The 17811-nt window shown below is 45.1% G+C and overlaps 2 protein-coding genes across 2 annotated transcripts in view; both read left to right on the plus strand.

Annotated features, from left to right (window-relative positions):
• LOC101338287 (leucine-rich repeat and guanylate kinase domain-containing protein) overlaps nt 1-17811 on the plus strand; it is a 126573-nt gene that overhangs the window by 74069 nt on the left and 34693 nt on the right. Inside the window, 4 exon segments of the mRNA XM_033863285.2 lie at nt 812-834; nt 4904-5017; nt 7038-7239; nt 7863-7958. Of these exon segments, the coding sequence (XP_033719176.1) occupies nt 812-834; nt 4904-5017; nt 7038-7239; nt 7863-7958 (435 nt within the window).
• Nucleotides 13902-17773, plus strand: LOC141279609 (uncharacterized). The gene is made up of 2 exons (XM_073810152.1): nt 13902-13952; nt 14356-17773. Exons 1-2 carry the CDS (start codon nt 13902-13904, stop codon nt 16090-16092), a joined length of 1788 nt encoding a protein of 595 aa, XP_073666253.1. The 3' UTR covers nt 16093-17773.

Here is a 17811-nt window from a genome sequence, read left to right on the forward strand (position 1 = left end):
AGTTTTGGGTGATGGAGAGTAATGGGGGCGGGTGGGCTGGGTTAGGGGATGCTATTTCAGTAGTGGGCAGAAAAGGCCTCTTTGGTTGAGCTGAGAATGCCATTCAGCTTTGGAATCATGGCTTCCTGTGGGAGGTTCGTACATAGTACTGATAAGTGTGGCAGGAATAAGGAATGAGCTGGGTCTCTGCCCTCAGCAGCAGAGGAGATGGGGTCCTGAATAGGGGCTGGGGGGAGCTGGTGGCAGGCACTGAGGCTCAGGGTGGATAAAGAAGAGGTGCAGAACCATCCACAGGTGGTCAGGAAAGGCTTTTGGGGTGACCCTTAATTGAGTCTGAAGACAAGTGGGCTAACCTGGCAGAGGAGCGGGGTGGGAAGCGTTACAGAAAAAGCCATAGATCAAGAAGAGAGCATGAAAGCACTTGGTGGAAAGTGTATGGTAATAAATACTGTTATACTTCTTAAAGTATTATGATGTGATGTCAGAGGTGGTGATTCAGAAGGTGATAAAGAACAATGAGTGAAAATTTGGTGTCGATAATCTAAAAGTTTTTATAATCCCTATGAAGTACAGCAAGTGAATGTAGTCTAGCACTGCCAGAGCTCAGGGTTTTCAGAATAACGTTACTTTATGTTTCGTGGATCAATTTATTTTTGAAACATACTTTACACCAGAACCTTTTCCATTTTGAATTTCAAACTAAAAGAAAGAGACGAAGTTCTCTGCATTCTGTTTTCAGGGCCTGTCACACCACAAGACGGCCGTACTTTGGAGAAGGGGATCGCGTGATTATCATTTTATCTCTCAGAAGTTTTTGATGAAATGCTAAACATGGTAAACTGCTCTTTATATTTAATGCACAAAAATGTATGTTCCTGTGGTAGAAATACTAGGAAATAGTGTTAAGAAAGAGAATTATATTTGTCTTTTTCCTGAGAGATGTGTTCTTATTGAGTTTGTTTTTTTCTTAAACCATTTGATACATCATTGTTCACAGGCTGCTTTATTTTATGATCTTGGAGAAAATATTGTAAATTTCCAATGACACTGAATAAATAGACGTTTTAAGAAATGGAAGAAAGCACCACGAAAAGATCTTGAGATCTGTGTGTATCAGGTGCTGCTCTTTGATCCGATTTGACTCAGATAAACAATTCCCGAAGACTTGATGTGATGCAGCAAGCTGGGAATGGAGCACTTACGGGGGATGGGGGTTGGCGTGTTCTGTCCCCGAGACCACTCCCTCTGTTTTGTATCACTGGTGCTTTCTAATTGTTGTGACCCTAAACACCATTTCACACTGGTGAGTCCCAGCCAGTTGTCTTCCTGGACACATACACAGACTTGACCTTCCACCATAACATCGCTGTGTTGAGAAGTCCTAAGTCCTGGAGGTCATTAATGCATGTGGAAGCTCTCGACAGTAGACAGGAGAAGTTTCCTCATTTCTTGAGGTCTGTGTCTTTCCTAGGTGAGGATAACTACCCTGCCCTTGTCCATTTCATTTGGAGCTCTGGGCGACCTTATTCACCCATGACTTCAGTTAAACAGAAAGAACATCTCATATCTTCATCACTCCCGATGGATCTGTAAGCCTTTTATTTTCTCTTCACCTTGGGCCTTACTTTTGTTTGTATTATCATTTTTTCTATCACCAAATGAATCCTACACAACTCTTTTTTTTTTCCCCTGAAGCTTCCTGAAGGATGGGATTAAGGACTAGTCTATGCTTCTGCTTTTGAAAGATTACCATCTAACCAGTGATACTCTTACAGCTACATCCCTCCTCCCCTCCCTCCCCTTCTCCATCCTCCATTCTTTTTCTGCCCCATCCCCAAATAATAGACCTGGCTTATACCTCAGTGCTCATAACTGTGGAGCATTTAAGCATAGGCTCTGCAGTTGCCACGAGTTTAATTTTGAATGACCAGCTTTACACATGGTGCGTATTTTCTCTTGCATTCACAGAGAAACCCAAGTGAAAAAACCCTATAATCCCTAGGCCATTTTCCCTTTAATCTTGTCAAAAGAACATCTTGGAAATTCTTTATGAGTTTCTCTCCTAGGGCTATGTTTTAGAAGTTCGGTTTTATGTACCAAGGGTACTCTGAGACTTTATATTTCTAAAAGCCGTTAAGAGAAACCTGAGGAGTTATCTTGATATTAGTAAGAAGCATTCTCTTAAGACTCTTTGGGTTGAAAGACAGCTAGTTCCCAAAATTGATGTTAATTTCTTGTTAGAGTCTGGGGCATTTTTTCTTGATTTAGTTCCACCGTTCTCAGTGCCCCATGTGCTCCTCTGATGTTTCATACCTTATCATATCTGTAATCAAGTAAGTCTGGTTCATTTCCTAGTCTGAGAAATCACTGTACTTTTGTACTATATTTAGTCTTCTAGTTTTACTCCCTCTATGAGAGTGCTTGTGTGTTTGAGAAGTACTCATTTTTCCTGCTTCTGCTAACATATTACTTCACTGTAAGGGCATCATCATATTCAACTTGAATTTTGCTTCAAATCTTCTTTTCTTTCAAGTGAGCTTGAGGCTGTTTCGTGAAGAGAGACAAACCTAGAGATTAGAAACTCGTGACACATTGTCAGGTGAGCCAACCACGCCCACACACTCAGCCTCTGTACACAGAGCCCCTCTCCATGCACGTTCCCCTAGCCAGCCTGCCCCCTCCCAAGTCACAGTACCCCTTGACAGACAGCCCGGGCACACCCCACCCCAGCATGCCTGCTGTGGACAGTCACACCTCTCCACTCTGACAGGTACACATAGACTAGCACATGCTTCCATATACACTCCACACCCTCCCCAAAAACAAAGATCATCCCCCCATGTGCCCACAGACGCGTGAACCCTTCTTAAGCCCATATACACAGTCACTTACCTGCAGAGACTCTTGTACTCTTGTGGAAGTAAGATCACAGATCTGGAGGTCTCTGAGGTATGATTATTGCTGTTTATTAAGAAATCCACAGGCAGGAAGCGGTGAAAGGAGTATCACCCTCCAGAAGCTGGGGGACCACTCATCTCAATTCTTAACAAATCAGTGGAACAAGGCCTGTTTTACATACACTAGTACAGTGCAAGATTTCTCCCAACCTTACATCCTTCCAGAAAATGTTTTTGGGATCCACAGAGGGAGGCCCTTGTACACACAAGTAAACAAACTCATAGTATATATCTGAAAAGTGATTCAAATATACATTATGAAAACAGAGTGAGTCACAGTAAACAAGATAAAGTATGGCGTACCTGACGGGAGACTCAGGTGTCTATCTATGTAGATATAATATAGATAGATAGTAAAAGGAAAGGAGTCACAGTATTTGTCCCAAAGAACACAGTATGACATTGAGGGAGTAAAGTCAAAGGATATTTATTGCTGGGTCTTTAACTTATAGAATATATGACATAAATGTCTTCTGATTATGGTGGATGGGGGTTTTCCTCATCACCCGCAACAGACACATCCCCCAGAGACCCACCCTCCTGAGGGACACCGTATGTCTCCTAGCCTTCTAACAACCCCCCGCCAGGCAGCGCCCCCCCCACAACATACACACACGCAAATCTCCAGAACATCTGGGCCAGGAGGCACAGGGCAGCATCAAAGACCCCTGACTGCTACTGTTTTTAATGACGGCGCTGCCTTTTGCTGGGCTTCAATTGATGGGATTTGGCCTTGGGAGTTTTCACTTCATTATTTATTTCAAAATCATGTTATCTGAGGAGTCACGGTGGCTAAGGATGTCCACATTTTTATTCCTTCTGTTGTCATCAACATCCCAGTTTAGATTAAATCTTGTTGTCTAATAAATATAATATCATCAAAGGAAAAGTCAGACAATTTTTTTTAATACATTTATTTATTTTTGGCTGCGTTGGGTCTTCATTCCTGCGCACGGGCTTTCTCTAGTTGCGGCGAGCGGGGTCTACTCTTCGTTGCTGTGCGTGGGCTTCTCATTGCGGTGGCTTCTCTTGTTGAGGAGCACGGGCTCTAGGCGCGTGGGCTTCAGTAGTTGTGGCTCGTGGGCTCTAGAGCACAGGCTCAGTAGTTGAGGCGCACGGGCTTAGTTGCTCCGCAGCACGTGGGATCTTCCCAGACCAGGGCTCAAACCCGTGTCCCCTGCACTGGCAGGCGGATTCTTAACCACTGCACCACCAGGGAAGTCCAGTTCAAACAATTTTGAGAGATGTGTTCTACTTGCTTTTTTTTTTTTTTGCACGAGACTACAGTTTCAGGAAGAACTGGGCTTCCAGAATATAGAGAGAAGGCAGTATTTGTACCTCAGATGACTAGAGGGCACACAATACTGATGCTGAATACATTTGGGGCAGTTTCAATAAAAAGCTATATTTATAAGGAAAAGCAGGATGGGTCTGTTTTTCATCGCTTATCTCAGGATGCAAAGGTTTATGGATGTCGCTGTAATTCATGGCCTTCAGGCTTATCTGGGAATGCAAGGCACTTGAGAACGGAAGCTTTTGGGGGAGACCTGGTGTACTGGCATAGCCGAAATGGCTGAGGCAAAGGGTGAACTATTAGTTTTGCTTTCTCAGTAATGAAGGTTTATAGTGCAGGTTTGGCAGGAAGTGGGTAAGTAAGCAAAATGATCTGTTTATCATAAGCTTCACTGCCTTCACTCCGCTCTAACGTTTGGTCAGCTGGTTATTTCCAAAAGCCTAATATTTTTTGGCCAGCTGGGAATTCTGAATGAATTTCTGTATCACAGTTTGGTATTAAGTTTCATCAACCCATTGTCATCCTTATACAGTTGCTAATATTTATACGTTTTGTGTAATCGTATAAAAGTAAGACATCAAATCATTTTATTTATATTAAATTCCGTGATGGCAGCTGTTATAGGAAAATCTTTGCACTTCTTACATTGCAGGGGAAATTTATTCTGACCTTTAATTACGGTAATCACAAGTATGGATTAAGTAGGGACACCATAGAAGATATCGCAAGAGATGGTTTAGCAAGCTGTGTTCATATGGAAATAGAAGTAAGTACTTTTCATTCAGTCGATTTCTTTTTAATGCGTCAATGTGTATATATATGTGGGATTGGGGAGGGGGCTGCAGTGTGTGGATCTACAGTGTGTAGGCCGAACACTGCTAGGCCCAAGAGGAATGCATACAGATGTGTGAGATTTTAAGTTCGTAATTAGCTTAGGGGAAGAAAGATACAAATAATTCAAATGACAGGAGTTGGATTACAATACTAGACATCACCCAAACGCTATGGAGTAAAACTGCCACTCAAGATTTATTTTCTAAGTTATTTCCTCACTAAATTATCCGTTTTTCTTTTTAGAGCACTGGTCTCTGTATAAGTGATATCAGATAAAATGTTTCCTACAGGGTGTGGAACTGGTTCCCTGTCCACACAGGACAGTGGCAGGGCCCTGCCACTGACCTTGTCCCTGCCTTCTCCAGGGAAGGCGCATGGGCCATGCTGCCATTTGATTCCAGCTGCTCACTGGTTTACTATCTTTTCATACTTTGAGCAATTTAGACTTGCAGATTTCAGGAGATCTTTCTCTCTTCCCCAGTATCTTCCCCCAGTGATCTTCTGTAATTAGAATATACAGAAGTCTCTCTAAAATCAACTCCAGAGTAAAACCAGGAATTTCCTACTCATTTGTTTTAAAAATATGTGGCTTTATTAACTATTTGAGATCTTCAAAGACAGTTGATTGGTTTTTTGGTTTTCCTTTACTATCGACTTGAATCTCCCTTAAAACTTTTTTCCTCTCTGACTTCCAAGAGCAGGAGACTGGGATTCCTTTTCAGCCCTTTGTATTGGTCTAAGTGTTGCCTCACTTCAGTGAAACTGGTCACATTTCTTCCAGTTCGTTAATTTTCCTAACTTAAAAATCCTGCAATTCTTATCATTCTGCAGTTGATTGGTTGTGCATCCTTAAGAAGGTTTACTTTGTTTCTATGCTAATTAGCCAAAAGAAAGACCTTTTCCCTAAAATGTCTTCCTTGGACATGGCAGAAACAAAAATTAATGCAACTTTGAGTGCAGACTCACCAGCTCCTGTGTCTAACTTTTTCCAGTTTAATGGTTCTGAGTTCTGGCCCCTGTTTTACTTTTTTCCTTCCTGAGAGCTTTCTCCTACTCATTTCTAAGAGGTTGAGTCCATAAACCAGGCTTTATTCCTGACTCTTCCGAGCTAAACCATTTTTCCCAACTGTCCTCATCATTGACTCTTGTAGACATTGTTTTTGAAAAGATCCTGTATTTCTTCCCCCTGAATTTTTAAAAACAAAGATTTTGAACATTGAGTTAAATTATTGATGGTAGGATTGAGGTGGAAGAAACTTTAGAGTCAGTTTGGAGTAGCTCTTCCATTTCACAGATGAGGACCCTGATTACTCAGGGAGCTTGAGGGATTTGCACAGAGTCACAGAAGCTGGAGAGCTGCAGCCCTGACCCAGCCCTCCAGATCCTCAGAGCACTACCTGCCACTGCTTCCCTGGTTGTGTGGGCTCCCGCTTAGCAGGTTATCATGAGCTTGGCCTTCCCATGCTCTGGGTACAGGCTGTGAGATATGATAGGAACCAGCCAACCAGGTTGCTGGTTTAGGAACAGGAAGGGCCCAAGTTGATGACAAAAGGGTAACAGAGGAGCCTTGCTCTATGGTAAGATCTCTATCTCCTGGGGCTGCAAGGATGCCTTTTGAAATGTAGAATTGAAATTACTTTTCAGTAATAAAGATGCAGTGAGCATACCTATTTGTCTCTAGCAGTTTTCTCTTTTAAGAGTCATATGCATTAGAATGATTAGTTAGAGGATAACCAGGTAGGACAAATTCTTATTTTTCCAGTGATAATGTGATATTTGATGAGCAGAGAGAAGTAACCTAATCCTGGGATACTTGTAGGAAAATAATAGCTAATTATACAGGTAAAATAAATTCCTCAGTACTTATTACACCCATGTTGTCACGTATCTTCTAAATGATTTCTAAATTGTGTCTCTGTTTCTAACTGATTATCTTTTCTTTAAATGCATAGGGTGTAAGAAGTTTAAAACATTCCTATTTTGAGCCTCGATACATCCTGGTGGTACCCATGGACAAGAAAAAATATGAGGGCTACTTGAGGAGAAAAGGATTATTCAGTCGTATAGAGATTGAATTTGCTGTCTCCAGAGTAGACCTTTATATTAAAATTCATCAGAAATATCCAGGATATTTTGATGCAGTAATCAATGCAGGTCAGTAACTTTCAGCAAAGTTTTATTTTTGAAGTGTAAGTTTACTGGGGAAAAATCTGCTCTAAAGTACCTTCTTATTGTTGACCGAATGCAGTTTCTTGTGGTTGTAGGACTGAGGTCCCTGGTTGCTGGCTGGCTATCTGCCAAGGGTGACCCTCAGTTTTTTGAGGCTGCTCTCAGGTCCTACCTACACGGCCCCCTCCATCTTCAGGCCAGCAATAGCCCATCAAATCCTACTCATGCTTCGAGTCTCTGCCTTCCTCTTCTGCAACCAGAAAACCTCCTTTTATGGGGATGGTGTGATTAGAGTAGGCCCACCTAGATAATCTCCTTTTTGATTAGCCCAAACTCAGTTGATAAGTAACCTTACTTACATTCGTGAAAATCCCTTTGCCATATAACCTAACGTAATCACAGGAGTCGTAGCTCATCATGTTCACAGGTTCTGCCCACACTCAAGTGGGGGGGGGGTGATTATACAAGGGTGAAGTGTCATTGGGTCTTAGAATTCTGCCTACCACAGTATTCATAAAAGTAGATCTAGTTAAAAAACCATCACCACAGATTGGCTCTATTTTGATATAATTCTGTTGCTTTAACATACATTCTCTTCCTTACTGTAGATGATCTGGATGTTGCCTACCAAACTCTGAGTCAGCTCATTAGAGAATACCTTGGATTGTCGGAGGCAACTGCCAAGAATTTGGCTCCAACCACAGGTACTGCTCTGTCCCTTTTGTTCGGCATGGAAAGGAAAACAAATCTGTGGGTTGTTATTTGGGGACTCATCAACCTGTTCCCATGGGGCTGGTTCTGACTCTTTAATCCCTGTACTTCCTCTGGTCCCCACAAATAAGCTGCATGAGTCAGCCCTCTGGGCCAGTCCCTCTGCTTGTCAAGGTGACCATAATGGACCTCACAAGACTTTCCTTTAAGCAGTACCTTGGAGTACCTACTCATGGTAGGTATGGGTCAGCCCCACAGTTCAGAACTCCACCTCCTGGAAGTTTGGCTCCTAAGGGGGCTGAGGTGGTGTTCTGCTTGACAGCATTGTCCCAATCCAAGAGATTCTCTCCCCCTTTCTTTGCATTTCCATAGTCCTCAAAATGTTGCACTACAGAGTATAACGGAAGAGCACTGGTCGGGGGATGTGAGCCTGGTCCTGGCCCTGCTGCCCCCTGGGACAGGCTGCTTAGCTGTTCTGAGCTTCTGTCTTGTTAGATGGAATTAATGCTCCCCACCTGCCTCATGAATCATGCACAGCAAATGACGTGGGATATATGCGTGCATCTCCTTGGAATCTAGGAATTCTAAAGCCCTAAATTAGAATTTTAGTACATGAGTATTTTGAGATGTATTTAACAGCTTCCCCCCAAATCCACCTCATACCCCTTAGGATGGCTACTATGAAAAAGCAAAACAAAACAAAAAATAGAAAATGTGCTGGCAAGGATGTGGAGAAATTAGAAATGTAAAATGGTGTGGCTGCCATGGAAAACAGTATGGTGGTTCCTCAAAACGATTAAAAATAGAATTACGGTATGATCCAGTGATTCCACTGCTGGGTGGAAGAACCGAAAGAACTGAAAGCAGGTGTTGCACAGCCTTTGTACACCCACGTTCACAGCAGCATTATTCACAATACAGTAGCCAAAAGGTGGAAGTAACCCAAGCAGTCATTGACAGATGAATGGATAAACAAAATATGGTTTATATGTACAAGGGAATAGTATTCAGCCTTAAAAAGGAAGGAAATTCTGACACCCGCTACAACATGGATAAACCTTGAGAACATTCTGCTAAATGAAATAACCAAAAACACATATACTGCATGATTCTAATTATATGAGGTACCCAGAGTAGACAAATTCGTAGAGACAGAAGGAAGGAGGGTGGTTACCAGGGGCTGGGGGAGAGAGGAACAGGGGCATTGTTTAATGGTGGCAGAGTTTCAGTTTTGCAAGATGGAAAGAGTTCTGAGAATTGGTTGCAGAACAATGTGAGTGTGCTTAACACTATTGAACCATACACTTAAAAATGGTTCAGATGGCAAATTTTATGTTACATGTTACAATTTTATGTTTTACCACCACTATAATAATAATAAAAAGCATGTCCCCCCAGTGGACTGAACTGCATTCACGTATCACATAATGGAGAATATAACGTAAGACTCTTGCTGCTGTGCCGATGCTGTGCAGATGCTCCACAGCTTTGTGTGTACGTGTGGTTTAGCCTTTGTGACTCTGCCCACGTAGGATCTTGCTGGCCGGGTTGCATCCTGGCCAGGCAGAAGCAGGCCCGGTCACGGTTTTGCCGGAGTTCAAACTAACGGTGCTGCTTTGCAACTCTACACACTTTCTCCAGATCAGGTGCCCATGGAATTCTGGAATGAGGTCGGTGTGAAAATGGTAACAACCAACAGATAATGACCGAGGTTTTCCTTCCAGTTGAGTCTCCTAGGAGACAAGTAGCCGGAAAGTACCAGAAGAAAGTGCGTGCTGTGAAAGTGGGCCCCTCTGGCGGAGGGAGGGCTGTGCTGTGTCGCGGAGGGGGACGTCCAGTGAGCATTGGGTGGTGTTCATCCCGCACGGCCTCCTCCTCCACGTCAGGTCTGTTCTTTAGAAAGCTGAGCCTGTCCAGTTGTATCTAATGAGGCTTCCATGGAAGCTCCATGGAAGTTTCTCTTGAGGAAATCTGGCTCCGTTTGCTTTAAATCTTTGCTAGTCCAGCAACCTCTGATGTTTAATTTGGTCCCCTGCATGGATCTGTTCCCATGGGGCTGCCCCCTAGGTGAGAGCAGCCTGCCCCATCCCTGTGCCAGGCCCATCTCCCATTGTGAATTCATAAGTTGGTGCTGTGGCTTTTAAATCAGCCCCTCGGGGGTCTGGAGAAAGCTGAGTCGATCCCCTGAGCCTGAGCAGTTCCGAGCAACAGAGACAAGCGTGGTTTTCCATCAGCAGCACTGAGGGCGCCTCTCAACTCTGGTTCTTGAGCAAGACTCAGCCTCCATGGCGGCGGGGTGCGGCCCCCAGCTTGCCCTGCTCTGCAGCCATCAGGAGCACTTGAGTACTGGCTGTAGCTGCCACTTGGCAAATTAACAGACCAGATAATGTGCGCATAGGAAAATAGACTCCTGTTTTGAAGGGTTTTATGAACCTTCATTTATTTGGACTAATTAGGTTAGACCTGTCTGATTTAATGAAAAGTATGAATTATGGAATTTGTAAGTAAGAGTGTTCTCACTCTCAGATACATTTAATACCTGAAACTGGTCCATCCAGTTACTGACTAATTGAATCCCAGCTTTTAAAAGTAGATGGGCAGGTTTGTACTTAATATACCAAATCATTGACCTCAATAGACGCCAGTTTTTCTGACAAGTTTACTATTTGTAAACTAATGTGTTTTCTTAAGAAGCCAAACCCTTTATTTTATTTATACAGTTCATCTGTGGAGGAAGTTACTTTTTTTCAGTTGATAGTTTAAGGATAAATTTGCACATAACGTGATTTTTGTGGAAGCCATATATTATTCAAGTATTTAAAAATTGTAATTAACATAGTCCTTATTAATAAGCTTATAAGTAAGTGTCTCTGGTGGCCCAGGAGTAGAGCCAGCGGCCCCTCTGAGTCTCAGGGCTGTGAGGTACACGCGGGCCAGATGTTAACAGGTGCAGTGCAGGAGAGCAGAGCCCAACCATAATCACCTCAAAATGAATCTCGTGACTCCCTGAGGAGGGCCCAGAGCCCCAGAGGGTCACTGCCACAGGCCTGGCTGGCTCTCAGCTCTTGGCCTCCCCTCTGAGCTGGATCACTCCGATTTTAGGTTCTGTGGTTTAGCTATATCTACGTAAAGACGTACATAACTTACATAAATGTAAATGGGATCCCTAGAAGCAAAAATCCATAAGTTTAGTATACTGGAATAATTTTTATGTATAACTGAGCTGTCAAAGGTAAGAAATTAAAAATATTTAAGATTCTAGGAAAGCCAGTTTTTTTGTCTGAGCAATTAAAAAACTGGACTGGAAATAGGAAGCCTTAGTTTTGCATTCCAACTTTCATCAATAATCATTAACTTGATTAGAGAAATCACTTGAACTCCCATTTCTAAGAAACAAAACCCAAACAACTCTATATAATATTCTGGAACATTTTAGAATCTGATCTTCCAGAGTTGAGGTTTTCCCTAATTAGGCTAGAGCGTCCATCTGTATATTCAGCTTCAGTACAGAGAGAAATCTGATGGACAACGGTGTTGTTTTCATAGAAGCAGTAATCCTGTGTCAGTGCAAAGTGAAAATGATTGCCAAACATTTGAAGTAATAATACATAGCTTTATCTTTAGTGATTCCATGTTACTAATTTGTAACTGAGAATGCAATTTTAAATTCTGCTCTTAATGATGAGAGTGAAATAAAGTGAAGAAAGAAAGCCCAATGTTTATCCAGATTTCAGTACAGCGGCCCATCAGCCTGGACCCAGAAGTGCAAACCTTCACCAGAGGAGACACTAATTAAATTTCCATTAGATGCATGTATAAAATAGTAACTTTGGGTACAGAGTGATTATAAACCCTCAAGATCTACCGTTAATTAAAAATGTATATCAATTAAGGTACCGAATTGTCTTTTTTTCCCCTATGACAATGCAGGTAATATTCATTTCTAAAGCAGGAAGATTTAAAAAACTCCTGAGTAAACAATATTATGTCTATAAAATAAGGAAGAACTCACTATATTCAGAACTCAATATATGGCATGCCTTTACTCTCCATTTGTCTCTTTACAACTGATTTCTAGAATAGTACTTCCTGCAAAGCTTTTAAATAGCTGATCCAACCACCACCCTGAGTTCTCGCTATAGAGATCATAAAATAAAATTTTATTTGAAAATCATTATTTAGAATTCTGACTAATGATAGACAAAAATGATGATGGTGATGATGAGTCAAAGAGGGGAAAATTGAGCAGTTTACTAGTCCATAAAGTGGTGCCTTTGTCCCTAATAAAGGTCATGGTATCACTTGGCAAATTATGTGAATTGTTAAATTGCAAAAGTGGGGGGAAAAACTCGTGTCTGATCATAGGAGACCAGGAGGGCTTAGATGGAAAGAACCTTCAGCATTGGATTTCACTATTCTTATATTTTTCTATTTTGTTAAAAAATACGTTCTTATTGTGGTAAAAAAAACAACAAACCATAAAATTTTCCATTTTAGCCATTCTAGATGTACACCTGAAAGGCGTTAATTGTATTCACTGCCTATTTTAAATATTTTTTACTACTCCAAACAGAAACTCTATACCCATTGAGCAAAATAACCAACACCCACCCCGCCCCACTCCCGGCCAGCCCCCCGGTGACCTCTAATCTTCTTTCTGTCTCTATGAACTTGCCTAGTCTAGATATTTTTACTGTTCTCACATTTTATTTTAACCTTGTTTCTTGACTAAGTTTGTGTTTTAATTTATAACTGTTGTAAACTAGGGTGATCAGAATGACAAACAGGGCAGCCGCTCAGAAACCCCACCAAGTGGTAAGGTTTTCCTTTCTCCCCGTCTCCTCCCGGTCCCTGAAGACACCTGGCTTGACTGGGTGCTCGGGGTACACTCCCAGGCTAGGAGGTTCAGGAAGAACCCGGAGTAGTCCGAGCACCTCCTGCTTTGTGGGGAGAGAAGGGCTGGTGGCCAGGAGCCTGGCTGGCTTCTGGGGATAGACCACCCTGGGCTCACCGCTGAGGTCTGATGCGGTTTGGATCTCTGAGTATCAGGTCTCCCCCAGAGTAAGCTGAGACTAGTTTCTTCAAGGCTGTTCCAGACCGGTGTGCCGCCTCCGAAGTGACCACTAGCATTTCAGAGCTGTGTCCTAAGGACTGGGTTACGATGATATACGGGTCACCAGAACATACCAGGGCTTCTACCCTAAACAAGTGCCTACTGGGGCGATTGTGTCAGGAGACCAGAATCACTCTAAGAACATGCTCCAGTGGTGGTGACTAAAGGAAGCAACCCCCTTCTGCAACACTGCATGGTTAGTGGCCTCTGAGAGCCATTTCTTTTTTTCTATAAATTTATTTATTTATTTATTTTTGGCAGCATTGGGTCTTCATTGCTGTGTGCGGGCTTTCTCTAGTTGCGGCGAGCGGGGGCTACTCTTTGTTGTGGCACGCGGGCTTCTCGTTGCGGTGGCTTCTCTTGTTGTGGAGCACGGGCTTTAGGCGCATGGGCTTCAGTAGTTGTGGCACGCGGCCTCTAGTAGTTGTGGCATGCGGGCTTCAGTAGCTGTGGCTCGCGGGCTCTAGAGCGCAGGCTCAGTAGTTGTGGCGCACGGGCTTAGTTGCTCCGCGGTATGTGGGATCTTCCCGGACCAGGGCTCGAAGCTGTGTCCCCTGCATTGCCAGGTGGATTCTTCACCACGGCACCACCAGGGAAGCCCCTGAGACCCATTTTTGAAGCCAGGGTAGTACTTGGAGGGAAGTGGTTGCCCTGGGGGTGGGGTGGCAAGCAGCTTGGATGGTGGGTCCTCAGGAGCAGCTTCCTTGAGCCATGGTGCCTTGTGATTCCATCAGATCTATTCTTTCCTTCCTTCCTCCTTTCACCACTTATTTACAGAGTGCCTGCTGAGCTTCTGCACCTTGCTAGGTACTGGTAAACTGGCATGACTCCTCACAGAGCTCGCAGTTTCTTTATGGGACAAGGAAAAAGGCCGGTAAACAAGGAAACAAATGGGGCTTCATCTGGCTTAGCTGTCCATCCCCTAGTTTCTACCATGAAAAGCAGCATTGACCCCTAAGGTGGTGAAATTTTAAATCTCATTCACTTAGAAACTTTTCTGGCCACTTTCAGACCTAGATATAAATTTTGGTTCTGTGAAGAAGCCTCTCTGTGTTTATTCATAAAAGTTTCTGTTTTCAGGTGACTAAATATTGCTCTAATTCCACTAAATAAGTGAATTATAGGCACTAGTATCCCCACAGAGAAGGAACGGTTAAATTCTTCGATGTGTGTAATTTTATTCTTTTCAAGATCCCAGGTGCATCAAAAAAAAGAAAAGATCTTTTTGGTTATTCATTTCTAAGGTTACATCATCGTATTTGTTAAGATGTTTTTAGCTAACTTCTTTTTATATTAAAGCGGGAGCTGCCTCTAGCAAGAAGACTGCCTCTGGGGTGCCAGCACACCTGGTTCCATCCCCAAGGCACTTGGCGAAACTGCAAGCAGATGGCCAGATAACAGAGCATCTCTCTGGAATGCAGATTCCTGCAAAGGTCCCTGAAAATCAGAGCCTAGCTCCCTCCCAGAACCAGGAGCTGACTCAGGGGGGAGCAACCCATCAAAAAGAGCGTTCTCCCAATAGCCAGGTCAGCGCTGTGCCCCCGCCACAGCCCAGCTCATCAGCGCTTGGTGTTCCCCAGCAGGCCCGAGACTCATCCCCAAACTGGAAGGAAGGGGATGCTCAACACTCAGATCTTTCTTCAAAAACAGTAACCACAAATCTCCCTGGGAATGAGGCCCCGACACCTGAGGTGAAAGCAGGTGAAGGGGGGCAGTCTGCCATCACTCCTTCCCAAGGGCCTTCTCAGCACCCTGACCCACCGTCAGCCCACAGCCCTCAGCTGGACCAGGATGAAGAATCAGGGGAGGCCAAGGTAACCCCCACTGGCCCTCTCCGCTCTGAACTTCCCCAGGGATCTGACCCAACATCCCTTAGCCCCCAGAGAACCCAGGATGAGGAAACTGGGTCAGCCAGTCTTCCACCCGGCAGTTCCCATCGTGATCCTCCAAGAGATCCTTCTGGTCCCGACGAGGCCAAGAAGCTTGGTCCACCTCTGGGAGATTCTCAGCAACCTCTGGAGGAGGGAATCCCCACAGCAGAAGTTGTTCGGGTTGACACTCCTTACCCAGAATTGCCGCATCCCCAGGACTCAACCAGTACCAAACAGACCCAGGACAGGGAAGACCCGGTGACGTTGCCTCCCAGAAGCCGGCTGGCTCCCACCAGGCTGCCCCAGCCCCGGGTCCTTGCTCCTCTCCAGAGTCGGAGGCGCACACCCAAACTCCCCCCACCCAGCAGACAGGAGGCTCTCGGAACAGCCTCAGATCAAACTATGACTCCCTCTCCCAGGCCCCCGCTAGCTCAGGAAGGAGACCCCAGTAAACTTCCTCCCACCAGCACCCCCCATTCCAAAGAGCCACACAACCTGAGCCCCCATCCGGGCCACAGTCCCCAGCAAGTCCAGGAAGAGGAAGTCAGGGAAGTGAAGCTCCCCCTTATCAGGCCCCCGGGGCAGGAGCTGGCACCACAGGCCGCCCCCGATCCGCCCGAGGAAGGGGAGGTTCAGGTAGTCACGCTCCCTCGAATTCCCGCTCCCTTCTCAGAACAGCTGCCTCAGAACACGGGGGCCGCTCCTCATGATTTGAGGCCTGCAGAGGAGAGGCACGCTCCCAAGGCAGGCTGCTCCTCCAGCAAGAAGATTCCAGATGTACAGGCCTTGCCCCCAAACCAAGAGCCAGTACAGCAGACAGGAACTAGGGAAAAAAAAAAAACCCTATCCACAGAGACAGCTAAAGGGCCCTCACAGCTGAAAAGGGCACCACCTGGAGGCCACGAGGCATCCTTGCAGCCAGAATCCCAGAGTAAGCCGGCTCCCCCAGAGGCCCCCAGCCTCCTCGGAGCCCTCAGGGGGACTGGAGAGGGACAGTCCAATCACCAGCCATTCCTGAACCATCCCACGCTGAACCATTGCCTAAAGATGCCCAGATACAGGAAGAGAGAAGGGGAAAAGTACATTATTCCAGAAGAAAGGCCCATGCCAACCTCCTCGCAAATGACCTGGTTCAGAAAGTAGCCAGGTCCAAGAAAGGACCATCTTTGAAAAGAGACAATTTTGGAGGATTATCTCAAGAAAATATAGCTACCCTCAGCGGTGATCAGCCAACTCCAGGGGGTCATCCCCCACAAAGGAGACCTCTCCAGAGTGAGGGGCCTCTGCAGAGTCAGCACCCAGGGAGCACCCAAGGCGAAAAAAGAGAGGTTCATAGAAGGGGAAGGTCTCAGAAGGGAGAGGCTGCTTCGCACCCCCAGAGCGGCATGGTGTGGTCCCCGCCCAGCAGCCTGTCAAAGAGACTCAAGCCCATCAGGGGACCAGTCAGACCAGAGAGAGCTCTGTCCAAAGGGACGGTGCTTCCAGGCAGCAAGCCAAAGAGAGAGGCACCCGGAAACACAGGGGAGCACCCCAGAATCAGGCGTCTGCTGGGGAGCAGGGCAACTGGAAGGGTAGGCTGTGAGCTCGGGGCAGGCAGAGCACCAAGGTGTAAGCCGTCCCTGGGCCACCAGGTCATTAACGTCTGCGCCCCCTAAAGCAGTGCTATGCAGAGTGGAAAGCTATGGCCAGGGCGCTGTGGTCTGCACACCAGCTTCCCTCTGCAGCCCCTAGCCAGCATGGATGGGAGGCCCCCCGTTGCATTATTAGAAGGTAGTTAACCTTCGCACACGTGTGCCACCTTTGTGGCTCACCCTCGCAGCCTGGAAGAGCAGCCCTGTGGTGGGGTACACCAGCAAGCGGTGCCCCTGCTCCAGCAGAGAGAGCTGGTCTGAAAGGTTGGTGCCGGCCGGGAGGCGTTGTGTCCAGACTTGGACGAACTCCAACCTGACTTCAGGCTCTGGCAGAAGCAGTGCTGAATTGCCATTAAGCTTTCTTTTATTCATTAGGAAAATTCACTTGTAGATTAGAAAATTCTCTCATGCTTCTTGCGTTATCAAGGGATCCAGAAGCAAAAAGAACTCTGAGAAAGGAATCCTTTGCAGTTTCTGGGTCTTGGTCTCTCCCACAAACATTCCAAACCCACAGTTAATTTGTGGGAAGAGGACAGGTTTTTTACGCCCATGACAAGTGATCGAGGGCTTCGGATTTGCATTGGCTTATACTGCCTGAAACTTATTTTGTTTGAAATGGACACCTTCCTTCTCTCTTTGAAGGGGAACCTCATGTAAATTAGCTCATGCCTTCGTTATGCCAAACCAGCTGGTTAAAAGAATTAGTAGGGAGAAAACTGAGGCGAACCCATTTTTTATTTATCTATTCATAACATCAGGATTCTTTTGCTGGCAAGTGACAGGAATCCAACCTGAGCCCACTTATGTGAATCTTTTAGAAGGGAGGGGAGTATGTCACTCAACCAAACTCTGGGGAGGGCAGAGGGGCAGCAGAACCTCAGAGAGATTGGGGACCATCTCTGAACATAACCAGAACTGTCATCATCTCCAGTATTTTCGTCATCTGCTGGACCCTTGTCATCTCCTAGAATCTTGTCATCTCCAGGACACTTATCATTTCTCATCTCTGTTTTTTTCTCCGTGTTGGCTTCCTCTCTATGATATAAATGACTATATATCAGTTTCTGCACATGGCAGGGAACATGACCATCAGTAGCTCTTACATTTTACATTTGGTATTATATCTGGCACCTCCCACTACCAGAAAGTGATTAACTCACATGCTCCTTGGTCCTAAGATTTAAAAAATTATATTCAGGGAAAGACTCTGATTGGCCCAGCGTGGGTCAGA

The sequence above is a fragment of the Tursiops truncatus genome, chromosome 9 (genome assembly GCF_011762595.2).
Source record: "Tursiops truncatus isolate mTurTru1 chromosome 9, mTurTru1.mat.Y, whole genome shotgun sequence".
Taxonomy (NCBI): Eukaryota; Metazoa; Chordata; class Mammalia; order Artiodactyla; family Delphinidae; genus Tursiops; species Tursiops truncatus.